This window comes from Colletes latitarsis, chromosome 11, assembly GCF_051014445.1.
Source record: "Colletes latitarsis isolate SP2378_abdomen chromosome 11, iyColLati1, whole genome shotgun sequence".
NCBI classification, from domain to species: domain Eukaryota; kingdom Metazoa; phylum Arthropoda; class Insecta; order Hymenoptera; family Colletidae; genus Colletes; species Colletes latitarsis.
Window position 1 is genome coordinate 12988542 of NC_135144.1, and position 27929 is coordinate 13016470.

At 34.9% G+C, this 27929-nt stretch overlaps 2 protein-coding genes across 4 annotated transcripts; one reads left to right on the top strand and one right to left on the bottom strand.

The window, feature by feature from the left end:
* Positions 1–768: 768 nt before the first annotated feature.
* Positions 769–27928, bottom strand: LOC143348180 (uncharacterized). Of its 2 annotated transcripts, none has more exons than XM_076778129.1 (9): positions 27718–27928; positions 11401–11853; positions 7998–9577; positions 5707–6192; positions 5191–5341; positions 4388–4830; positions 2345–2711; positions 1790–2117; positions 769–1657 (listed from the first exon to the last, which is right to left on the bottom strand). In XM_076778129.1, exons 1-9 carry the CDS (start codon positions 27848–27850, stop codon positions 1399–1401), a joined length of 4200 nt encoding a protein of 1399 aa, XP_076634244.1. In that variant the 5' UTR covers positions 27851–27928; the 3' UTR covers positions 769–1398. The 2 variants fall into 2 exon arrangements, with proteins under 2 accessions (XP_076634244.1, XP_076634243.1); XM_076778128.1 differs by having other exon boundaries at positions 5191–5368.
* Positions 14061–27332, top strand: LOC143348182 (uncharacterized). Of its 2 annotated transcripts, XM_076778131.1 has the most exons (13): positions 14061–14486; positions 15398–15486; positions 15762–15856; positions 15922–16065; positions 16144–16273; positions 18590–18802; positions 23182–23282; positions 23343–23618; positions 24020–24348; positions 24987–25146; positions 25800–25926; positions 26257–26430; positions 26695–27332. In XM_076778131.1, the coding sequence occupies exons 1-13, from the start codon at positions 14182–14184 to the stop codon at positions 26880–26882; spliced, it is 2331 nt and encodes a 776-aa protein (XP_076634246.1). In that variant the 5' UTR covers positions 14061–14181; the 3' UTR covers positions 26883–27332. The 2 variants fall into 2 exon arrangements, with proteins under 2 accessions (XP_076634246.1, XP_076634247.1); XM_076778132.1 differs by lacking the exon at positions 18590–18802.
* Position 27929: the final 1 nt, after the last annotated feature.

Genomic DNA, 27929 nt, shown 5'->3' on the forward strand with positions numbered 1-27929 from the left:
GACCGAAACTGAATATTATCAACTATTGCATTTACGTAAGTGACATTTTACCTGGAATTATTTCACAAATATTGTCATCACAGAAAATGTTTTTTATCAAATTTTTTACTTCTGACTAAGTACAACTAGTTATATAACATGTATAAAATTCTTCAGCTATTCTCCTAATATTCCATAATAAAGTCCATGTTAAAATCAAAAAATTTTCGTTCGTGTCATTCTCTATTTTAAATAATAATTTACATAAGAACTGAATTTATGTATTCTTAAAACTACTTTTTGACCAGATCGTCATTAAACTTCTGTTTGGAATTTTACAAGTTTTATTATTATCGAAACCATCAATATTCTTTCCTGATCTTGACGCTGATTACACGCTAGCGATTATCCAGTAATATGTGAAAAGAAAGGACTCAGGACTCATAAATTTTTACTTACACGAAAACGTGAAAGTCGCTGGAAAGTAATATTTTTATATTGCAAAAATGACTTTACCAATAGAAGAAAAAATTAATTAAAAAGGGCAATCCTTTACAAATAAAACTGAAAAATGAAAAGTATCTTGAACGGTTACGGAGATAAAAATTCTCTCCCAAAAGTACTTTTCATAAAAACCGGTGAAAACTGACAACTTTGAGGATCTGTATTTTTTAAATAATCTCCATTAAAATTAACGTTTCTATATACATTTAATTTAAAACTTTGTATCAAATATAGGATGTATGTGGTAGGGGTGGTCGAGTTAAGAAAGTATAAAAGGCTCCGAAGTAAAAGAATACAGTATTTTATTAAGTGTCTTGCACATCTAATGCAAACATATTTTGAAAAAATTTTTATATCCTATTTAATTGATATTGATTTATAAATCATATATATTTACAATAAACAATATGGTTAAGTTTTATAATTTTCACTCGTATTACAAAGTCTCACTCTTGCTCGCTAAATTTCCGTTCGAACAGGTAAACGCAAGTACCCATTGAGTTAATGAAACTCATAATTCAACGTTATAAAATTTCCATTCTCCATATACAAATTGAATTATTGCAACTGATTTTAGTTTTCCGTCACGCGGTACGATTTTTAGCTAATTTGTGCATCGAATACGTATCGTGTACGTTGGCCGATTTTCAAAGTAATGTTAATCACTCACCGTTCAAATCACACGAGAAAACAATCCGTTCAAGCAGAATTTTGGAACTCTATAGCAGACTCGTCGGTACTGGTACTTCAGCGTGACTTTCGTACAAAGGAAATAATTGAATTTCGGTGTCCACGTGAATCGTGACTTTTATCAATGTCAGGTATAATGCCAGCATCACCCCGATTAGTTTTTCACCGTCACTTCGAATTTTGATTTCATTACATTTCCCAAAAATTCAATCGATTCTTCCTTGATCATGACTTCTTGACAAATCCACTTTTTGGTGGAGGTCCGACAGACTTCTCTAATATAGGTGTAGTTGGATCGATCCCAACAACAGGTATGGTCGACACTGCGTCGTTTTTAGTAGACGTCGATGCCAACGATATCGAAGATGGAGAAGGAGAGAGTCGTTCTATCGTCAATGTCTGTTGAGGAAGTTGAGCATCGGTCTGAATACCCGTGGAACCGTATATCTCTTTTAAAATCAGCAGCATTGTATCCTCGGATTCCCTAAACAAATAAGTACGTTTATAATCTATAGCTCGATAGTATTTTGACAACATATTCTGGAGACTCTTACGATAGTACGAAATATCCAGTGCTTTTAATTATATTTAATATAATTTCAAGAATGGTACTAACCAGTAACAGACGTGACTTGTCAGGGCAAAAATATATTCGTTGATGTATTCGAACGGCGCTTCCTGCAGAACATAATCTATCCTTCGTCCGCCATTTAACTTGCCCACTTTAAAATCAGCGCCGCCATCGTCGTTACTTTGTTGTTCCGAGACGGTTGGCGTCTGTTGCAATTGCTCTTCGACAACCTTGTCAATTTCACGTTCTAATGCACTATTATCCGGTTTATGAAACACAGCCAACTGATACACAGAATTCCATGTACTTCTGACGGAATCCAGTATCTTCTGTTTCAGATCCGCACCGACGCGCGCCATTGTTTCTTTCAATTCTACAATGTAAAAGAAATCGCCCCAATTAATTGATTCCGTGCAGTAAACTGAACATTTTGCGAACACGTTTCAGTCGATTCGATTTAACCAATATTTTAGAACGTTATTCTGAGAAAAGGTCCATAGGCTCCATTAGACTACCAAGAAGGCAGACAAGACAATCAACATCATTCGATAGAAGTGTTTTAGACTTTTAAAAAACGACATAATTTAATCAAGCACTTACCTAAATGCATTCTCTTTCGTCCTTTGTGGTGTGGAATCAACATTGGTCGATATTTGCAAGCTTCCGGATTAATAAGACTCTCGACTCTGTAGGCTACAGGGTCGAATGGATGAAATATATTGAAGAAAGCTGGGCACGTTGGTAACAGAAAATCTTCACCAAGCATATCGATACCCCGGACTGTGACGAACATACCAATTGGGCTACCAAGAGCGAAAAAGGCACGTGGGTGAAAATTCAATTGCGGATAATGTATATAAGGCTGGCCTGTTCCAGCAGCACCTATCACGTAACTTATTTTTTTACTAAGACGTCTCTTTAGAACTCGATTAGGTAATATCTTCGAAGGATCGGTATCTTCCTCCTTCTGAAATAAAAAAATAATACCATTCTTCAAAATGTAAATATCAAAATTACACCGCTTAAAAAATTCAAAGATATTACTTTTTTTTATAATTGATTGCTTTACTTTCACGTGACCAAAAAGATACACGTTAAATTCAAATTATTCAAAGTGATTTTAATTCAGTGTTAACACTAAATCTACTGCGACCGGTCAAATGACCGTTTTTAAAATTTCGTTTAGAATTTCTAACATACAATATTATTTTAGCGCCATTTAACTTCACGACTTTTCTTATAGTATACGTACAATGAATTTTACAATATCCACATCTATTCTTATTGTTTGTGTTCTGAGAAAAATATGTAGTCTGTCTTGCCTACCACGACCAGTCATTTGAACGGTTGAATGATTTATATTTTTTTTGTAAAAAACTGGACAAAATTTGCTACCAAATTCTGGTTACCTTACGATGTAAATAGGAAATATATGTACAGCAAAGACGAAAGGAAAGAATCTTCAGTTTCCACTGTCTTGGAACAGTCTAACAACGCGTATTAAAAATACTAAAACTTTAGACGCGTGCAGTTCCGAAACTACTAGTGTTTTATTAAAAATTAAACCACCGTTAGCAGCGGTAAACCTTCCTCTTTAAAATGGTTTTTGGTTTTTGTCGATCCGACTTTCCGTTTTCGAGATATCGCAATTTATGTAAAGTGGTATTTTTCTTAATTTGACTATCTCCGTCTTCGTCTGACGCGTCGCGCCGGACCTCTCTTTTTCGTACGTGACTCGTGACTCGTGACTGCCGTGACCTAGTTCCGGCGTAGTATTTCCAAGAATTTACTACGCACTGTTTACTATCTACGCGCGCGCGAGTTCATTCATCTCAATGAACGTGACAAACGCTTCGAACCCTCGTATCTCCGAAACTATCCACCGCATCGACTTGAAACTAAAATCGCTATATCTCCGGAACTAATAAAGCTATCGACTCGCACAAACGCTCATTTTAAAGGGCATTTCATCCTCTATCCAATGACTATACTAGCTACTATAATTTTTGCTATCTTCTATATTTATTTTGTCATTTACTTTCACGCTCGACTTCAAACAAAAATTGTCATATCTCCGGAACTAATTGAGCTATCGACTTGTTCGAACGCTCATTTTAAAGGGCATTTCATCCTCTATCCAATGACTATACTAGCTACTATAATTTTTGCTGCTTTCTATGTTTATTTTTACATTTACTTTGACGCTACATACCCAAAGAAATTTCAATAATTCTTACTGATCGTACGACTAGTGTACGATAAAACTAAACCGTAAATTGTTTATTTAATTGAAAATGAATTTAAATACAGAATGTTTGCGTAATTACTAGCCAACACTTTTTCTTAAATAGTTGTTTTCTCTAGAACCAACTACGGTATCGACTTGGAACAAAATTCATTTTCAAGGGCATTTTATCTTCTATCCGATGAAAATTAAAAAAATTTTTAACATAAAAGAGAAGGATATCTTACGAATAAACATCAAAACACAACTTTCTATACATATAATGCAAAAATTAGAAGCACGTCGCCTCGTAAAAGAGAAAAAGAAAGACTGGTCATTTGACTGGTCATGGTAGGAATGTAATCTTTTCTGAATCGATATCATTATTGATGACAAAATAAATAAATGGATTTGCTTACTTGTTCTTCGTTAGTTTCAGCCTCGTTAATATTCGATTTGTCGTCCGGCAATGGTTTCTGATGGCACAGAAGATCGAATAAAATCAAGCTACCTAACGAATGGCCACCGAGGTATATACCCCCGTTGAAATCCGGGTTCCTTTGTTTGAAAAGAGCGTAGAGCCTGTTCATCTCGCTTCCAACTGTTTGCATTATAGTTTGGCAGTACACCGGACTAGTATAGAAAAGTATGTCCAGCAACGTGTCGTTAGTGAAGTGTCGTAACTTAGGTATACTCTCCAAAGTGATAGCTTGTAATTTCTTATCGATTCCAGTGTCCTCTGAATGAAGCGTCGCATGCCAAGAAATTGGTAGAACCTCTATCTTATTTACAACCCTTTGTTCGCTTGCACTTCGATAATGCGACTGGACCAACTGCAGCGATATATTTCGGAATTCATCGACTGTAATTGTGCAATTTTTATTACTACCGCTACTTGAAACATTTCTGGGGAAAAATATTATTATACTTCGACTAGTTTTCTTCCTGGGCATGCGTTAAATTTGTTATAATAATACCTAATTCAATTTAATTGTTTCTTTTGGAATAGATGATACTCAAGTAGTAGAATGTCTCGTAGAATTAATTCATGATACGTTGTTAGATTGAATTTAAACAGAGAAAATGTTATAATGTTATAAACGTAATATTAATATCATTATCATATTTTTGTTCGAATTAGTGTGATTTCTTTAAAAAATTTAGTTAGAGTGCTCGTGTTTACGTAATTTCTCCAAAATCTGTTAATTAATTTAAACCGTACCAACTTCCTCCACAGTCCGGAATTTTAAGTCGCAAACGCTTCCTATACCATGAACGAGGAACAGAAGATGATCCACTTTCTCGGGCTCGCCATCTTCGATGTGAAATTCATCGAGACCCCTTTTTAGCACCCGAGGTCTACTACCAGCACCCTGTAAATATGTACTGTCCTCTGAACCCTGTACAAATTATGATTGAACATTTCCAACAGTACCATACGCGCATTATGAAATAAAAATATCAATACTCTGTAACGTCACACTTATTTAAGTCAAATAAAAATTCGACAGTTTCTAAATCAAATTCAAACTTTGCAAGTGGAAACGTGTTTCTGATTTGAATGTGAGTCATTCGTGCACCCCCTCTCTAACTGTCGCGACTTCTAAAAAGACATTACTATATTTGGAGAAAATAAGTCCACGCGGCTTTGTTTAACGATGCAACAAATTTTTGGACGCGTTTGTATCGCAAAATTAAATTATTTCGTTTAACTTATTAGTGGTTAAAGGACATTTACCGCACTGTTGCCCCACGACGCTGCCAATTCTGGAGAGCTGGGTATCGAGTAATGAATTTGAACCGTGGCACTGTGGAAGATTATATACTCTCCATTGTTCAAGTCGATTCTTCGGTTCCACATATTCGTGAGACACGCATGTTTATACTCTTCCTCGAGTTTCACAGCCGTGCTTTCATCGTAAGGGATGTACTTCGATTCTGTGGGTCCTTTAAAGAACCAAGAGCACCGTCTCACTTCCGTCGATACCCCGCTCCAATAAACAGAGGTTCTCTGACGTCGTAAAATGTCAACATCGTAACGACCGCCATCCGTGGCGACTGTAGTTTCAGGAGTAATTTCAGGGGAATTATGCACTTCTTCTAAGCGTAAGCTATCTTGCATGGAAAATGGAAGCCATAACACTTTATGTTCCACCTCTTTGCGATAGAACCAATGGTGGTAGACCGCTCTGTACTGCATGCGTTTATCTGTGGGACCAATGGCCTGAAATTTATTGCAAAACGATAAATATTAATACTTGCCGCTTGGCTGTCAATAATGAAAATAACTTTTGGGAGCAATCATTTGAATATTTAAAATAGAATTCATTGCTCGAGACAATTAAAATATCTATTCTAAAAAATAGATCTTATTTGCAGCTTTGATTTTTGTTTAAGTTTCATCCCTCACTTTTAGTAGTTTCAGGTTATTTACAAAAAATTTTCACACCCGTTTTCTTCTACTCACGTAAGAGTGTTAACTAGTTATACTTGTAAAGTATACTTATACAGGGTGTTCGGCCACCCCTGGGAAAAATTTTAATGGGGGATTCTAGAGGCCAAAATAAGACGAAAATCAAGAATACCAATTTGTTGATGGAGGCTTCGTTAAAAAATTATTAAGAATTAAATCCAAAAATTTCAACTCGTTCTGGAAAAATTATTTTTGGTTGCAGGGGTCAATTATAAGCATTTTTGGTGAATAGACATATCCGTGAAATCTTACCTACTTTCGAGACAAAAAATCGGGTAGGTGTTAAAATTTTTTGGCAGAAAAAAAAATTTTTCAAATTGTTCTAAAAAAATTATTTTTAGTTGCAGGTGTCAATTACAAGCATTTTTGGTGAATAGACATACCCCCGAAATCCTACTCAGTTTCGAGAAAAAAATTCCTTACCGAAAATATAATTTCTGGCCAGAAATGTTTGCACGAATTTTCATGCGAATCTTTAAAATACCATAACTTCTGAACGGATTGGACGATTTCAATGTTTAAAAAAACAAACTACGCGTATTTTGATGGAGAATATGTACAAATCGCAAAAATATTCGAAAAGTTGTTCCTTGACCCCGCAAAATGAGAAAACCCCCATAAAAATGGTCCAATTTTCAAACAGCCATAACTCCTACAATAGTGAATATATTTCAATGAAACTTTTTTCTGAAGTAGAGCTCATGGGTACCTACAAAAAAGTATTAGACAACTTTTCCGTAGGGCGTCAAATAAAATTATCAAAAATGAAAATCTAATTTTTAAGAAAAATCGACAGGGGGTAGGTGCCTAAATTTTTCGACGAAAAAAAAAAATTTCAAATCGGTCTGAAAAAATTATTTTCGGTTGCAGGGATCAATTGCAATCATTTTTGGTCAATACACATACCTCCGAAATCCTACGCACTTTCGAGAAAAAAAATTCGAGATTGTGTGAAATTTTTCAACAAAATTAAAAAGTTTCAAATCGTTCTGAAAAAATTATGTTTAGTTGCAGTGGTCAATTACAATTATTTTTGGTGAATAAACATACCCCCAAAATCCTACCCACTTTCGAGAAAAAAATTCGAGTGGGTGGACAAATTTGTCGAAAAAATTAAAAAATTTAAATTATTTACAATCATGTAAAAAATTAACAAAGTAGTATTCTTGATTTTCGTCTTATTTTGGCCTCTAGAATCTCCCATTAAAATTTTTCCCAGCCCTGTATAATTTAAATACGCAAATTTAGTGATGCTCTAAAATGATTATTAATGCATTATTCTGCATGCAAACAGATAACGTTTAATTAAGTGAAGTAAATTAATAGTATGCGAGAAAATAACTTCATTAAGAAGTCAATTTGATATATTTGATGCTAAAACTAAAAGGTGCATCTTATCATCGAGAAAAATCGTGTAAAAAAAATATCCAAAGTTGCTTCCCGAGGCAAGTATTTCCCAAATTGCTCTTAGCGATTTTCAATTATTGAACAGCCATCGTAAAGTTGAAATATTTATTAATCGAATCTAGCAAGTTCGTGGATTAGTGTTTGCTTACCAAATTTTGAAAACTGAGAGGCACGGTATCTGTGGTCGAACGCCCAGTTTGCGAGTTAATTGACATTTGAACCGGACTCAGAGTAGCCAAACCCGTCGGTTCAGGTACAAGCGTGGTTACCGGTGACGTGGGAAGGAATATATTATTAATTCCAGCCCCTATGTCCTGCTTCTGCAACGATCCGGATAAATTCTCGAAATATTGTTGAGTTTGATTCGTCGGTGGTTGCACGAACGGACGTCTTGCAGGCGACGGCTTGAGGAAATCGTTTTTAAATTGCGCCGGATTATAAAACAAAGGCGGTGGCTCCGATTGAATCGACTCGCTACATGTTACGCCCGCAGTCTCTGTGCGTGGATTTTCAATAGTCTGCCACGACACTTGAGGCGCAGACACTGGGTGACTACCGAAATTAAGATCGAACGAGACTCTCGGTGGTGATTGTTTCAAATCGTTCGTCGAAGATGTGCTGGGTAAATTGACGTGCGTATTTTCGATGGTTTCTTTGTGCTGAGGCGAGAATACACTCTGTGCGTATGGAATTCCTTCCGAAACGTAGTTCAGATTCGATTTCTCCCCTGCTGGTGGCTTCTCTCCAAAGAAATCGAAACCTGACGCGAGAGGCTGTGTCTGGAAATACTGTTGGAAGGATGGCACATACGACGGCAAATCATGACTTTGCGATTCGTTGATATTCTCACACGTTGCTCGCGGTTCCTGTGAAACGCTCGTTGGAGGTAACTGTTCAGAATCCTCCTGATTGAGAATCACGTCGGTCAACGAGTCGGATCTTGATAAATCGTTCGACTTTCTATCCGTTGGAGCTTCGACAGTCTGAGTTTCTATTACATTCCCCTGAGACTTTATCTCAGGCGAGTCCTCTTTCAATTCGGCGAGCAGGTGCTCTAATTTTTCCGTGATTTGAACCGCAGAAATTGGAGCGAACGTTGGATTGGTGTTCGTTTCTACAGGCGCAGCTACGCTGTCTTTTAATATCCGCGTGTCTGGTTGATTCGAGGTGGTATTATCTACAGTGGCAGGTTCTTTTGCGGAGTCGAGGGTCGTCAGGAAGTCTCGATGATTCGCGTACAAGTCGAAACCGGAGAACGAAACGTTCGCTGGTGTGTTTTGAGGGGTGGCTGGCTCCGGAACTTGAGAAAGGATCGGTCGGGACGACGACTTGGGAAATGTAGGCTTTCCAAGAAAAGGGATGCTCTCTTGGGCCGAGTTCTGACTTTGAGGCGTCACGCTTCGAGGCGTGACGGACAAGCTGTGAGCAACTGTCGTCGTTGGACTGGATCTGAAGGATTCTTGCAGAGAATTAGCCTGGGACAGTTGCTCTGGCGTTGAGTGCTGCAACGACGGTGGATTCGTAGAAATCGGAGCTTCGATCGGCTGGTGGCTCGGTGCTGAGACAACGTGCTCGTTTGGATTGAAAATGGTCGACGTCGGAACACTTTGCGGAGCGAATAACGGTGGAATCGCAGGGGCTGGAAACGGTTTCGGTGCACTCGTTGTCAAATCGGGCGGCAGTGCATACTTGAGACGTCTTTGATTGCCGAGTCGATACGAAATGGATCCTAGAAAAAAAGGGAATCGACATATTAGATATTAAGTGCGTTCGAACTTAGTCTTTTGATGTTGTATCGCTCGTATTTTTATTATTTATTCTTTAACATCCCTTTATTATATTCGTTCTTCGATGATTTCATTTACGTAAAACGCATAATCGAAATCTCTATAATCCCAGATTTTCGACAATGTAGATGGTAATGCAATATACATATGAATACGAATAGTGAATCTATCTATGGTAACGCTTGTATCTATCTACGTTCACATGATTAATAATACAGTCTCATTTTAGATTCGTTCTACAATGATTTCATTTACCTGAAACGCGTAATCGAAACCTCTATAATCCCAGATTTTCGACAATGTAGATGGTAATGCAATATACATATGAATAGGAATAGTGAATCTATTATTATTGCAATTATTGAAAGCAGAAACACGTGGCCATGAATAGTATTAATATGAACAAATGAATTATTGTTTGAGTAAAATTTTACGCGTATAAAAATTTATTCGTTTCTGTCGATGACTGGGAATAAGTAACGATAATTATCCCGATGAATTATTACCTGATTATTTAAACAGAGATTTATTCGAATAACGCACAACTCTGCACGAGACTGTATGCAATAAGATGATCAAGCATTTTTCTTTAGAATGAAATAACTATTTTTCTTTTAATTCTGATTAATACTAATGAGCCAGTTGGTATAACATTCTGCAATTAATATGGATCCAGGTACAAGCGATTCAGAGTAAACCGATTTCTGCAAATGCTAACCATATTTCGCATATCTGTCAATGTTATCAATTTCTGTTCGTTAAATTCTCAACAAGCTCTTGTCAAATTTCTTGCGCTAACTTATTCTTTTTAAGTGAATAAAAGTTCATTGAAAAAGTAATTATAAAATAAATAATACAGTTTTAGAAATAAAAAAATTTGTTATTTTTTAAAAGTTGTTTTCCAACCAAGATTCGTTAGTCATTTTTGTTATCGTAAGTCACCGACTAGAATATATTATTAATTCTGAAAGTGGCATGAATAATTCAACTGTTCAAAGCATACTATCTAGACAAATTAGTGATAAAATATAACGATCTTAGATAAATTTCACAAAACTTGTTGTTTTTGTTAATGTTGCATCAGGATGGAAAAATAATTTTTAACCTATTTAAACGTAAACGTTTAATTATCTTGATACTGGCATATATAATTATGGTTACGTTAGTTATTTGAAGTGGATGCAAGGCTACGTGCACTAAAAACAAAAACTAGACAATGCTCAATAAGCACTGAATATAAAATAAGAAATTCAAAATTCAATTTTGTTCAAAGTCAGGCCCCCTAATTACATTGAATATAATTATTTTTTTTAACTTTATTCATTTAATAGTAAATAACAGCCAGCAATATAAGCATATTAAGCCCCGAGTGGGGACTTAAAAGACATCTCAAGATCAAATTCATTTATACTTCCCAACCATCGTAAATTTTAAGTACAACTAATAATTAACCCCTTAAACATTGTACAGCTTAATCCACCAAAATTAATCAATTTCCTCTATTAGACTCGTTTCTAGGCTACATAACAAGTTTCCTGTGTCTTCGTTTTCAATATAATGAAATTAAAATCAAAACAATTATTTTAACAAACGATTATCTACAAAGAGCATATAATTAAGGGGTTGAAGTTTATAAGACTAAAAAATAATCGTACTGCAGATATCAAGATTGTAATAAAATTGCATTAAAAATAAAACAGAACATATTTTATTACAAGACCCCCCCATCGTTCGAAGTTTTATAAAATTATGAATAAAAATTTACCATCGGTCGAGGCAGGAATTGTTGGCGGCAAAGTTGGTTGTGGTGGGGCTGATAAATTCACAGTGTTTCCGGGCTGGATCTCGCCGAATCCCAGAAAATTCGTACGTCGAGGATCGTGAAAACTAGGAATTACAGGCGACGGCGTATCTTTTAGCGTATCGTACGAAGGCACGTAAGGATTTTGATTTTCTACACCGGTTACACTTTCGAATTCCCTGTTCGCTTGCGTTCCCGAAGAATCGCCCGTAATCGTCGACAATGATAAATTTGGCAGAGAGGAGAAAATCGAAGTGAAGTAGCCTTGCTTCGCCGGTTGGTTTTCTGTAGCTTTAGCGCCCTCGGGAATCAGAGGTATAGGCGTGAATTCGGTGTCTTTACTGTCCGCATTCACCGGTGGAATCGAGTTACGCGAATCGACTGATTTCTGCCCCACGATGTTGTCCGGTTCAGCATCTGAAAACAACGAAAAGTTTCGTCTAAAATTTTTATACGATCCCTCGATACAGAACGATACGGTTCGAAGCTTACACAGAGTAATTCTCCAAAATGAAAATAATTTCTTTTTTATGAAACGTGAAATTTTCTGTGTGAAAAGCGGTGGTAGTCTGTGTTTACGAATTTTATTGATATTTACAGATACTGATAAAATCATGATCATATTTAGCTATGGCTCTGATACAATGTGAAGACCTTAAAATCGAATGTGAAGAATATGATAACGGTACTTTAAAATCGAAAAACAATTTTTCTGTGTGAAAAGTGGTGGTAGCCTCTGTTTACACATTTTATTGATATTTGCAGATACTGATAAAATCATGATCATTTTTAGCTATGGCTCTGATATAATGTGAAGATCTTAAAATGGAATATGAAGATGATAGCGATACTTTAAAATCCAAAAACATTTTATTATTTTATATTTCTTTTAATACACTTCTATGCGAAATAGATAATTATAGACTTAGGACTTAATAAATTGAGTAAGAATCTGTGCTATTCTAACTCACAATTAGTATTGCTCGCGTGACAGTCACTGGAATTCGGTGACAATCGTTATATTAATTTATACATAAATATAAAGATAACGAAGTATAAGATAATAAAATTTGACATTGATTTAAAATCCTGTTCTTTATCTTCGTCGCTACTTATCATAAATATTACGTTTTTTTTGAACAGACATGTTTAGAGTTTTACTATATTTTTTAAAAACAAATCACGAATGAATGAAACAAAATAAAAGATTACAAATTTAAATAAATAAACACTGATACGTATACAGCAAGAATACAGTAAGAATGACTGCATGAGATAACTGACGATCCGATTAATAGCGGCGAGTAAATTGAAAATGAATAGCATTTTAGGAACATGAAAACATCGAAACGTTTGACGATATTCAGTTGTTTAATCAGTTGCTTTAACCAAATTTGGTATCCAATTCAATTTCATTATGTTCTCTGTTAGATCATTGGATCTAAAAATGTTGTAATAATTTCTTCTTAACGCTAAACATTCGTGTCCCATTAAACTTTTTCTTATTGTTCGTTACATTAATTTCTCCTCTTTTTTTATTAAGGACTAATCTATCATTCTCGGTTTTAACTCATTTTGTTTTTCAGAGGAAGCAGTTAATGATGCATCATGACTAGTAAACAGCGTCAAAAACATGACGCCAATCGTGTCATTTTTAAACAGTAATATGATTTGCTTTTTTGTTCAGCGATAATTGCATTGACTTTTAACACCCAGTATCTTATAATAGAAACTATATACCAGTGTCACTCAATAAGTAAAAAGAAGGTTCTAGTTGACATAGTATCTAAAAGATACGATACATTCAGTATCATAAATTTACATCTGTCATCGATTACAATATTTCTGAACTTTGAAACCACTTACGAAGACTTTGGTTAGAAAGTAAAAATAATAAACATTATTATAATTTTATTAATTATAAAAAGAATTGAGGGGACCAGCCAGGCAACTCCCAAATACTTATTTTTCTTTGGCATTTAATTTCTAAATAGTATTACATTCGAAAATAAAAATATTTCTTAAAAATCGATTTTCTGACTGCTTGGCCCCCTCAATAATACTCATTTTAGAATTTTACAAATCATTCTAGATCCTAAATTATTTTCATTTGCTTTGCTTGCAGCCAACAACTCTATTTAAAAAATGGAAAACATCGATATATTTAAATTTCCATAATTATTCCATCATTTTCGAATATTACTCTTGCTATTATTTCAATAACGATGACGACAACGTAAATGTACTTCTTTACAAAATGAGTTTGTTCATACAACTGGAGTTAACGTTTGCTTGGTAGCAATTGAGAAAAATGAAGTTCTACCGTGCTCGTCGCCAATTATTAACCGCCACGTATTAACTAGAAAATGTCCAATAGACCGAGTCTCGATCGTTCAGAAACTGTAAATATTTAACAGGATACAATTAACGTAAGTCCCAATGACGAAGATAATGACCGGTAAAAAAGATACGACGTATCTTTTCTTACGTGGGCATCCTGTATGACTTCGAATTACCGATTTCTATACGAGATACACATCCTGTACACGCATGCACATCAAACACCTGCGATTGTGCAACGGGCCGCGTTTACGCCTAGATTTACTTTGCCACTCTCATGTTATCGTGAACATAACCACGGGACACCTAACCCTTTTGTAAACGATCACGGACCGAGGCTTTATAAGTAACCGGTCGATTTTTACGGCCAGTCCTTCCGTCAAGAATATTCCTGTGACACGCATCATGGAAACGCGAGTGTGTCTTCGTTGTTCTGTGACGTGTTACCTAGTGTACGTTACGTGGGCGATCTTTGTTGCCGCGACGACGGTAGATTCTGTCACGATCTTCGAGGAAGACCTGACAGCTAATCTGAAAATCCTCAGGCAGAACGTAGGGACCAACGACGAGACGCGACGAACGAATTTCGAGTTTCAAACGGAACTGCCTTATTGGATCGCGCCGATCGGGAATCGGTTTAGATTTTTCGAGAAATCCAAACAATCTACCGACCAGGGAACTGTACTTTTCCCCACAGATGAATGTTCTAGGTGAATTATTTGCGACAAAGATGTATGATAACTCGCGAAATTAATAGTTTCTAGTACTCTTGGAATACAGATTAGTATAGTTAATATTTAAGGAAATAATGAAAGAAAAATTCGTAAAAATTCGGAAAAATCCTCCCTTAATAAAATTATTTTTATAATGATAATATCGTAATTTATTAATATAGTTAGTATTTAAACAAATAATAAAAGAAATCTACCTAAAAAAAAAATTTGTCTGCAATTTGAAAGTACATATCTTCTCATATCCCTAAAAGGGATCAAATATTGAAAATATTTAGACCTGTTACACGAGAATCCTCCCTTAAGGGGAAAGACTCGTGTAAAATGGTAAAACGAGAAGTAATACCTGACAATTTTTTACAGCATAAGGATTTGATGTTTTATCGACTTTGTATGAAATAATAAATGTTACTCCTTATGTCGATGCCTAGCATTTTTTTCCTTTAATCTAGAATAAAAAATCGAACGAAATTTTGTTCATAATAATACTACGCGTCGTATAAACTAACATCCTTCATAATAATAGTTATTTAAACTACGTTTATTGCATAATTCAATTAGAAGTTTATTGCAAGAATCATTTTTTTGTGTTCAAAGTCGTGTATCTTTGACAATTTTGCATTTTTTAAGGAGGATTTTAGTTAAACTGTCATTTGACTTTTTCAACGGCGTCGACATAAGGAATAACATTTATTATTTCATCCAAAGTCGATAAAACATAACAAAAGAAAATATTTGTAACTTTCAATGTTAAAGAATATATGTGGAAAGTGGTGAAAAGTTTCATCAAACTCTTATGTTGTAAAAAAATAGTCAAATATCACTTCTCATGAGTGTCTCCCCTTAATAAAACTGTTCTTATAATAATAATATCGTTATTTATTCTAAAGGTATTGCATCGGAAGGGGTAGCAACGTGGATGAGGATAATTTTCAATACATTAACATCTTTTGGTCGAGTAATAGCACCGACTCACTTGGTAAGGAAACGTTAGCACTAATAATGTAAAGCATTATGTAAACTTTAATTACGTATTTGTATTATGTGCATGCTGACATTGATCTTCATTGATCTTTGAATCACCTATCAACAGATAAGCCTGCAATTCTGGCACGTATTATATGTATGCTCATAGAACAATTTTAAATTGAATATTATGAATTAAAACTTCCCTTAAGAAAAAGAAATTTCAACGAGAACCACTATTAAACAGAGCGTAAGATAAATTAAGTTAAATCTGAGCAAATATTTCAGATAATCCCCTACCGAAAGGTCACTTGCAATTGACCATGCCAGAAGTAAAATGGACCAACGAACAAAATTCAAACAACGTTCCCAGAAAATGTCAGGTATAATTCGTTATACATTGTGCCTATCGTACCAAGAATATTCGTAATCTTGTTTATAATTTTAGATTTACCTTGACCTCGATTGCGAAATCGCTGAAACGGAAACCGATACGAATCATATAAAAAAGGAATTCTACGCGAATATACAAAATAACAAAGAAAACAAAAGAGACCCCGAAGGAGCTGGCAAACCTAAATTTCGAACACCTGTCAGTATAATTATTCTCTCGATCTCGTTTCGTAGTTATTAAATACCAATCAAACGAACCGAATCGACTCTTTTCTAGGTAAAAGTGGTAGAAAAATGTAACTTGAGCGAAGCCACGGAAACGAAATTCATCGTCGACGACAGGATAAATCGAATTATCGTAAACATAGATGGGAATATTTCGAAAGCAGTGCTCCGGATACCAACGAGTAAGTTTCCCTTTGCTTTTCATTAGACGCTAGAAAACCGGTGCTAAATTAATTAACCAATCAATCCACGGATTCTAAATCCGTTTACGCGGAGGTGAAGGCTGAACCTTGCGCCACGTGTTTCGATACTACACTCCCAAACAAAAAGACAACAACCGTGTGCTATCTTTAATTTTAACTATTGTGATCGAGATGGCTCGAAAATTCTGATCGAATAGGTAGACAATACGTCGTACGAATATGAAACCATAACATGCCTGACTTCAGGTGAAATTTGGGTAGACATAGCACGCCAGGGGTTGGTTGATACTTTCTTCGGTATTCTATCAGTTCTGCTTTGCTTTATTAAAAATAAATTTACTGTGAACAACAGAAAAGGAAATTAAAATCAGTCACACATATTGAAAATCGTTGATCTAACCACGAAAAGGGAGTAATTCTTGTGCAACAGCAAAACAAAATTGCCCAGAAAGCTTAATTTCGATTTAAAAAATTTAATCAGACAGCAAAAATTATAGAAGAGTATTGTACAAAAACAGTCGGGTTTTCAAATTATGAAAAACTGCTGAGGAGCATGCTAAAGAAAAGCAATTCGAAAATATATATGAATTAAAGAAGCGTATACAAAAAGAATAAAATAATTTAGCACAAATTCAAATTCAAATTAAACATTTGTACCAACGATCGAGGTGGTCGAAAATAAAGGCAGTGCCATTAATCATTAGTTTGTTATAATTAAACTAGTTTCTTAGTGTGCTATCATTTCATAAATCCTTAGCGTGCTAAAGTAAGGTAAAAGCATGCAATATCTCGATCGAAACGCGCGAAATTAAAGATGAGCACACACGTTTATTTTGTTTGGGAGTGTACACACACGTTCTCGTTCTGTAACGTACACTAAAAATAATTTTCGACTCTCGAAACGTACCCTGGCACGTGAATTAATAGCGCTGTAGTTTCGCGTCCGTGTTCATTGTCCGACGAGGTGCACATTTATTTCACATAGATGCGTAATTGCACGTCGGCGTTGCGTCAAAAGAAAACCGTCGAGCGAACGTTGCAACGGAAAATTTTCGTTGTCGCGATTAAGTAGCAAGCCAAATACGTTTCTTTACGTACTCTGGCCAAGCAAATTTACGCAACACGTTTCACTATTTTCTGGACATTCATTTTTAACGAAGGAAGCAACGCTTAAACGTTCCTGGAACTTAAAAAAGTCATCAAGAAAGGATGGTAGCAAATTAGATTAAAAATGTTACTCAAATTAATAGATTCGATGCACTAAAAAAGTGTTTCAAGTTATTAAAAACATTGGGGGTTTGATTAAATGTTGAATTTCTACTGTCATCGTAAGCTGATATATTTTTAATCATTTTCCAAAATTTTGTGACATTTTAATAAATGAATAATAAGTGAGCTTATATTTATTTCGCGAAGAAATTGCAATTTTTTCAACTAGAAAAATTGTTACTGGCGCTATTGAAGATCATACTACTAAACTACGTTTTTCTATTAAATTTCTTAAGAGAAATCAATTAGGATGAATGAAAGAAAAAATGTAAAATATACTTTTATGCTACATAACAAAAAAAATAATAGGATGAATCTAATTGACTAACGTTATTAACTTGGCTAAAGAAAGAAAAGTTGTGAAACGTGAAGGGATTTTGTTTTTCATGAAATAGAGTTACAAATAATAGAAAACTCAGCACTAACTTATAGTATAATCTAATACGTGTATCTACGCCTTCCCATAAACGAGGTATTTGATTTTTTTTGCGGAAATTACTCCTTCTAGTCGTCCACATTTGTTTACAATATGGCGGTGATACGAGCAACATTGACGCGACACTTGACACAGAAAAAGACCTTCAAAATATTCTCGACCGTTTCGAAATAATTCCAGATCGTTCTATGACATGGTAGCAAAGTGCAAATTGACTGTTAAAATAAGTATGACATGCCTGGTTTGCACTGTTCCGTGAGCAGTCTAGCAGAACCTTTACGTACCGCTGATGGTATCGACCGCGTCGTCGTCTCGAACAATCTAGACTGCACACTCGTTGCATTGCACCAAGCGATTATCTTCGCCCTAATAGAAATTCAGGCGCGAGATTTGGCACGAAAAATCGCGATCGTCCGTGCCCACTACCGATCGTTCTCACGCGAATGAAATTCTCGTCCGTGGAATGGCCGCGCGACGTTCGTTGCATGTTCCTCGAAAAACGTCAGCTCCCTGAGGACGCGTTCCGTATTTTTATCATCGAGAGAATGCTCCCGCGAGTAACTGGTGTGACCGCGTATTGTAATTAACAGACGCAACGTGGCTCGAAACAGTGATATCTTGGACGCGTAGGGGTGGCGCGGACGGAATGAAAATCGACGCGCGCAACGCGCCACCTGGCGAGTGGTGGATGAACCTCGTAGGGGAGGACAATACAAAATACCACTTCACGCTGAAGGGTCTGGCTGAAAAAGCGCACCGCGAAACGAGGGACAATCTGTTTTTTCCGGATCCTCGATCAAACGGTGAGTGACCATTCTTCGTAATAAAATTAATCATCGAAGCGTTGCAAAAAAAAAAAAAAACTAAGCAAAAGATCCATCGTAACGCGACTGTTTACGCTGAATAAATAAAAGGATAATTTCGTTATCTAGCTAATTTTTCAGTTATTTGATTGTTATCGTGCGGAATAGAACGTCGCGGCTAATCAACTTACCGTTGTTGACACGTTCTACTGGCCTTAATTAAAACACAGCCACTGACACAATTTCAACGGTTGCTCGGCGAACTTTTTAGGACGCGCGGAAACGAACGAGACGCGCGACCGTTCGCGGAAACCTCGAGTCTAACAATAAAGTCGAGTCCAGCAGTAAGTACTAGCGCCGCGAGCGTACGACTAACGGCCGCGGAGTTGCTTACGCTCGCTCTCGCGATGCGTCGTATGCGAAACTCGCCCGAAACGCGTCATCTGACAACCAGCAAACCAGCCGTCGTTTTCTGGCCGAGAGATACGCGCCGGATTGTGCAAGACGCGGACAAGCTGCCCTTTGCTCGCCAGCTAGCGCATTCGGTTGACGCACGCCGAGTTCAGGAAGAAACGAGATTCGCTAATTTTTATCGTTTCATCTGATTAGAATATGCAGAAAACACTGCGCAACGAACCATTACGAACACGGCAATGCGAACGGGATCGCTGGTGAAATTGTAAATATTTTCCTAACCGTTGCATGGATTTAGTGCTTACGCTATGTATTAATAACCGCGACTTCCGGTTTTCTTTGCAAATCTTAGCAAGAACTATGTGAAAATATATGGGCAAAGTTTCGACAAATATTATCGAGAGCGTGGCAGATGTTGAAAACACAACGCGGTTTATCACGAAACCGTATTCTTTTAAACGATTGTCAATGTTTATCGAAGTGCAATGAACTTTTTCGGAGTACGTATTAAATTTTGTAGTACGTGCTCCGATACACTATGTCTCTTTTGATCGTGCTTTCTTTTCCGATTTCGTGTTAAAGACCCCGAAATTTTACATTAAAAATAGAGGTTTTTGATTCTTGGATATAATACAGACGGTATAATACGAAATGTATTTTACATTTCACAGAGACACTCAAAGAGACGCAACCCTATCCCCTCTCGATTTTTCTTAAAAATTCATTTTTGATTTTTAGTAGTTTTGTTTGACACCTGATAGAAAAGCTGTTTAATACTTTTTTGTAGGTACCCATGAGCTCTACTTCAGAAAAAAGTTTCATTGAAATATATTCACAATTGTAGGAGTTATGAGTGTTTGAAAATTGGACCATTTTTATGGGGTTTTTCTCATTTTGCGAGGCCAAGGATCAACGTTTCGAATATTTTTGCAATTTCTACATATTCCTCACTAAAATACGCGTAGTTTGCTTTTTTAAACATTAAAATCGTCCAATCCGTTCAGAAGTTATGACGTTTTAAAGATTCGCATGAAAATTCGGGCAGACATTTCTGTCCAGAAATTATATTTTCGGTAAGGAATTTTTTTCTCGAAACCGAATAGGATTTCGGGGGTATGTCTATTCACCAAAAATGCTTGCAATTAACCCCATCAACCGAAAATAATTTTTTCAGCCCGATTTGAAATTTTTTTTTTCGTCGAAAAATTTAGGCACCTACCCCCTGTCGATTTTTCTTAAAAATTCATTTTTCATTTTTGATAATTTTATTTAACTCCCTACAGAAAAGTTGTCTAATACTTTTTTGTAGGTACCCATGAGCTCTACTTCAGAAAAAAGATTCATTGAAATATATTCACAATTGTAGGAGTTATGGCTGTTTGAAAATTGGACCATTTTTATGGAGTTTTTCTCATTTTGCGGTGTCAAGAATCAACATTTCGCATATTTTTGTGATTTGTACATATTCTCCACCAAAATACGCGTAGTTTGCTTTTTTAAATATTAAAATCGTCCAATCCGTTCAGAAATTATGACGTTTTAAAGATTCGCATGAAAATTCGGGCAGACATTTCTGCCCAGAAATTATATTTTCGGTGAGGAATTTTTTTCTCGAAAATGGTTAGGAATTCGACGGTATGTCTATTGACCAAAAGTAATTATAATGGACCCCTCCAACCAAAAAAAATTTTTTTAGAACGATTTGAAACTTTTCACTTTCGACGAAAAAGTCCACCTTGAATTTTTTTCTCGAAAGTGCGTAGGATTTGTAGGATATGTTTGAAAGTCCATAACGTGTAAAGTCTACTCGTATACCTCGTCTATAGTAATACATTTTTAGATTAATAATAATGATTGAAAATATTTTGTCGATCGCATATACTTGATGCAAATTACTAAAATCAGTGATGTTAGCAAATGTAGAAAAGTCTTTCTTCCCTTACATGGTGTACAAGGTTGCTATTAATAATAATTTTATCTACTATTCAAAGAAACTACTTTAAATTCGCAGCCATCAGCTCGGTGTTACACACAAGGAAGAAGTTTCCATCGTGAGTAACACCGATTACCAGGTCTCACCACGAGGAGGTTGCTGCGAGTGGAGACCCGAAAGGAGATAGGTTGAATTCAAGTTCCTTTGACCTCCTCGTTTAGTTCTGCCAAGCAATTTTTTTATCAAATAAAACGAGTCAAAATTCGAAAATACGCAACTTAGGACCGAGTCGTCTGCCTATTGGTAACTCGATTCTACAAAAACATGAGTTTGCACCCTCATCTTGCTGAAAGTCTCAGGGATCCGACTCGGGACGTCTGACAAAGAGAAGGATCCTGAGAATCCAACGGAGAATAATTATCCCTGATTCGAGCTACCAGGAGAGGGAGACTAGTACAGTCGTTCGAAAATTCCAATCTTGCCTAGTTTTTTTTTATCTTGCTTGGCAGAACTAAACGAGAAGATCGAAGGAACTTGGATTCCTATCTCTTAAGTTCAGTAATCTGGATTAAACGAATGTAAAAGGGAGATCGATGGAAGTTCGTGGTAACACCGAGCTAGTGGTTGCGAATTTATAATAATTTCTTTAAATAAAATTGTTAATAATACCCTGTACACCATGTAAAGGAAAAACTTTTTTACTTTTGCTAACTTTACCGATTTCAGTAATTCGTTTGTCTATAGTTCCCAAGATCACCGTTCTTTAAACGAAGAGGTCGCACGCAAACCATTGGATTTTTACCAGGTCGGTATTTCAGTTCGTGTGAAACCCCTTTGATACTGACGTAGATATCAAATTTAGGGATTATTCCAAGATCAACTTGAAATTTACAAATGGGAACCTCTGAAATGCTTCCCTATTAAAGGAATTTAAAATGACAAATTCAGTTCACTTTGAAATTATTTCTAGCAGTATATTTGACCTCGTAACATAGTTACATATTACAGTCACCAAAATAATTATAGGTTCACTATTCGCAGTTGTATGTTTTCTGTTCCTATCTCAATGAACATTCTCAGAAACGGTAATTCACACCGTTCCGCAAACATATGCGATAACAATGCTGCACCACTGAGTTGGAACAGCCTAACTATTAAAACGCAACTTCTTCAAAAATTTATAACAAATCATAATATTAATAAACCAATTTTAGGTTGAGGGTATTATTTTCAAAAAATGCTACAAATTCTGGAGATTTTTCCTGATGTTAATGCAGAACTATGGTTTCCAAATACTTTGTATTGAATTTTAGGATAAGTTAAATCCTTATAACATAATGAACCGCGGGAATCGTTTAACTGATTTTAAAAAGGGTCAGGTTATTGTTTTAAAGGATATGGACCATTTAAACAGAAAAATTGCGATAAAACTTGAAAGATCTTCGTACATTATTAATAATTTTGTGAAATTAGGCGACAAGTATATGGGTGCTTCAGAAAAGCTTTCTAGGAGCTCGAAAAAATAAACTCAATGCAAATTGAATAAAAACTAAATTAGGTTTGAGAATAATTACTCGATGTGTTTGACAAATTTTACATTTGAATGGAACTATATTTGTTATAAAACGGAACGGTTTATGCCAATGGAAAACAGCATTCGAACGTGAATGACCTGAAAAATGGCGTCCAACAAGCGTGGTCTCGAATCGAATTGGAAATTTTACGTAAATTAATAGAATCTTTAGAAACTTTATTATAAAATAAAGTATATTAAAGTTATTCTTTTCTTACCTTCTCAATCATCTGCTCATTATTTATTGAAAATATATATCGTAATATCAGTTATTTGCAACGCAAAGTTTGTTATTATTATTAATAGAAGTTCATACGATAAAATAAAAATGTACAATTACAATAAATAAAATGAAAAATGTTGAATAAAATGCACCTTTATATCATAAAACTAAATCTGATGTTACTGAGATGAACCTATCATTATTTCGACCACTATACACGGAAACTTTATTTGCAGATAACTTAAACAGTGTACCAATTACGAAATACCATCAAAATATTGAAATGAGAGACGATATAAAATTGAGCAACGATAGAACGGCCGACGATTTTTCAAAGGTACGTAAATTGACTGTGCAAACGTTATAATATTAAATAATATTCGGTAAATCTTTCTAGGGAATCATAGCAGAACGACAAAATTCAAATGCAACAATCGACTATGAATTAGATAGTGATAGAAAAATTAATCGACACAAGTCGTTGAAAGATGAATCATTCGTAGAAGATTTAAATAACGAAACGTCGCTGGAGAATTCCGACGATGACGATTCCTCCACATCCTCTAACATTGAGAATGCACTGGCTACTTTTGCGATCGATGACGGACACGTAACTACTTCGAATAATCCCAGAGACAATAAACACTCTTCCGGTGGAATTTTTTCAACGGAGGTAAAAAAACAACGTTCCTCTCGATGGTAACTGAAATATTGGTACTAACATTACCATGTAACAAAATTATTTAATATATTTCGATACTTTTTACAAAACAAATCGTGCATGAAACGTTACACACAGTGGATCGTTAGTAACAGCTATCTAAAGTAACTTCTTATCTATAAATTTAGAAAAAGTTTTCCCGAACGGAACATGTTCTTGGAAAACCCTATCAAACGTTCTAGTTTATTTCATTATCGTAATTCTGTGTTTACGGAAACATTAAAATGAGTTTTTACTTTCTAAATAGCCATAATAATAATACGTGTATTAAAATACACTAATAATTAAAGTTTACCATATCATACGGTAATATTACCATTTACATCGTAAAACACAACGTGTCTTCGATTCAGAATCGGCAAGAAATTCGTGCAAGATCTTCGGTTGGATCGAGCGAGAATGTTGATAACAAAAGGCCAATAATAAACGGCGTTAGTATGTCCATGAAAATAATAGAGAGTCTGGACAATCGAGAATTATCCGAGGAGACGGTGAACCACGAGAATACTATCGACGAGAAAAAAATGCTCATTGAACTGAACAGAAATTCGAATTTACTTGTCACGCCTGGAACGATACACAGAATAGTTTTCGATGCAATGAATAACTGCGTTTTACCTGTCAGATATGGATTCAGAGTGAAGAGTACGGCTTTTAGAGTGTACAACCTACAACCCACGTAGTAAGTTCCAAGATATAGCAATATAAATTATTCTCCGCCTAGATATTGTAGACTCAAAATCGTTTCAAAGCTAATGGCGTAAGTTCTGTACGATTGTTGAAAAATCTCTAACAAAAGCTTTATATTCCTTGAGGCACTCTATAATTTTTAATTTTTTTATGTTGTTAAAATAATGAAAAACAAACTATATTCGTAATTGCGTCGAGAAACTATATTTTATCAAAGAAGAACATTATTCTTGCTTCATAACACGGTGTTCTTATTAAACGAATTATACAAATATTGTGCTTACGTAGAATTACATTATAATAACTTCGTAATGTATGGATCCTCCGCTATTTTCAAGACTTTTGATCAGTCAATTTTTCATGCTTATCAGATTTTCCCGTCTTGAACTTTGCACCTCGCCTCACGCTCTTCTAATTGCACTTCTTGGTTCAGAAATGTTTTTACACCGTTTGGTACCAGCATAGATTTTTCCAATAATAATTATTCATATATTCTCTCTTGGATTCTAAACACGTTGGCCACTTTAACACGCCAATGTTATGGTCCCGTGACTATACTACAGTTACACGACTGTTATGAACGGCTGCATTGTCTTCGCAACACTATCGATTATTCGTACTTTGTTCCAGTGCTTGGATATATCCAGGACAAATGAGTAATGTAGCTGTAGACTTGATTATACCCGATAATGCTGCACCGGATACAGCTAATACAGTTACATTATCCATCCAGGGTACAGAAATCAAAGATAAATCTGTTTATCTGTATGTTCAAGGTTCACTATCAAAGGTAATGATAAACATAGTACATTGTTGTTAATACAACCGAAAATGGTACGATTCTTCGTTAAAACAATTAGCAAAAAGTGACGAATAAAAAATTTTGTTAATAAGCATTTTTCCTTTAAAAAAACGATTTTTATAATTTGCTAGATACACGTGCGCTTGAATGGAAATCAATACGACAAATCTCTGATAATTGATTTTATGTGGGTTGCTAAGATACTTTTATTTACCAAGATTTATCGACGCTCGAGTTTTTATATTAATATATTTATTAAATACATGACTGTATATACCCGAATATTTTGTTTAGTCATTATTTTATATAAAGTGTTCGGCCACCCCTGGGAAAAATTTTAATGGGAGATTCTAGAGGCCAAAATAAGGCGAAAATCAAGAATACCAATTTGTTGATCGAGGCTTCGTTAAAAAGTTATTAATGTTTAAAGTTGCGCCTGTAGAGTTTCTCATGCTGTACGCAAATTGCCTATCTACAGGCGCAACTTCAAACGTTAATAACTTTTTAACGAAGCCTCAATCAACAAATTGCTATTCTTGATTTTCGTCTTATTTTGCCCTCTAGAATCTCCCATTAAAATTTTTCCCAGGAGTAGCCGAACACCCTGTATACCAAGTATAATATTCTATAATAAAATGCAGTTAACCGACGATGTGAAACCAAAGCTCGAATATTCTTTCAATAACAACTGCGCCGGAAAATTGGAAAAGAGTCGATGCTACAAATCACGATGGAGTATGGACATTACAATTCAGGATTATGATTCAGGTATAGATTACGCTTTTATATCGAGTGTGAAACATAGAATTTATTAATAAAATTAATGAATAATTAAACAATTTTGGAAACATGAACTTTGTAATTAATATAACAGCTCCTTTATACAGCGGAAGAAATATTATTTTAAATATAAATATTTAAACGATACTGGTAATTATCGTATCAATATGCTAAATGTGCACAATAAAATTTTATAAATTCAGGTAACATATTATTTTACATCGAGTGGTTGAACAAAAAACAAGAATAACTTTATGTCAAAACAATTATAAATAATAGGCATTGTTTTCATTAAATAATATTACATTTTCATTACAGGTTTAAAACGTGTAATTGCATCGCCTAATGAAATTTATCCGCGCACAAAATTTATTAGTGGTACAAGAAATCCTGTAACATTTTATTACTCTGCTACATGTTGTGATACAACAGCTAAAATTACAGCAATAGATTTGTTGGACAATTATAACACTAACACAATAGATGTTACAGGTAATATTTACATAATATTTAACAGATTTATTAATTACAATTATTTAACTGATCCATTAATAAATACAAACATGAAATGAATCTTATAAAAATTAATTCATTAATCAATGTACAACTAATTTAACTTTCACTTTTCATTATATTTTAATAAAACTGAACTTATCTTGTACAAATATCTATAGGAGCATTACTACCAAGGGCTATAAAAAACATTGAAATGAACAAAAATTGACTTTTTTAACAATATATGAAATATCTTTTCAGCATGGAACAACTTGTCAGAAGCAGAGATAGCAGCTATTACAGTGGGAGTATTGCTTGCCATCTGCCTTATTATTTTTATTATTATTTTAATAATATATTGTATTCGAAGAAGGAAAAGTCTGGATTTGCCTTATACGCAAAGATATGGATCAAGACCGCCTGCACATGCTGAAAGGACTAGTTTCTAATTTAATATTTAAATTAATAAAACATATAAAAATTAATTCTCTATTAAATATGTGATTTCATTATATCAATGTAGATTAATATTCAAATTACATTCTATATGTATTACATATGCCAACAAATGTAAATAAAGGCCTATCGATCAATATTGATGTTATAGTATCATTGAGTTTAATTACAAAATTTTTAAGTACTTAACAGGATACCCAACAAGACAAACAGAGGCATAAAGATAGCTCCAGTATCTTTCAGAATAAAATATTTTTAACATATTCTTAAATCATTTGTAAATAAGTTGCTATGTAGTTAAAAACTGAAAAAAAAAGATGAATTAAAAATGGATGAATGTAAATAAGGTTTTGGAACAAAAAAATTTGGAACATAACCTCTATACACGTCACGTTCAACGTAGAATTTCAATTATTATAGAACAGAAAAGTTATAGTATTTCATTTGGTGAATACTGAATACAAAACAGATTTCTTGTTAAAACAAGATTATATAAACAAATGTTAACAATCAGATCTTGTCAGTAAGAGATGCATACATGTATAAGCCTTGTGTGACTCATAATGTTAAAAACATGATTCCGATAATTAACACTAAAAACGTAACATTCGTTATCTTCATTTGCCATTCTGTAAACAGTATTTATTCACAGCTGTTTGGATAGGTAGAAACGTTGCTTGCAACTATATAAGAAGTGATCAAGGAAATGAACCAAGAATTATGGAGGTTACTTGTGGAAAATATTCACAAATTTTTGCACGTATCAAAATGATTATAAAAATATAAATCTGCGAAAGCCCCGCCCAGATGTTTCGTTCATTGACTCACCATTACGAAGTACTGCAGGTGTAGCAGGTGTAACAGGCACCAACAATGAATTTTCAACATAATTTTCGAAAGCAAAACCATCACCAGCCGCCGACAATAACGGATTTTTCACTTTACGCGATGCACTACTCATGTCTGTAGTGATATTGGCACTACTCAACTTAAAAAGACTGCCATCAAAAGATAACTAGATCGCGATTGCAAATCACTTT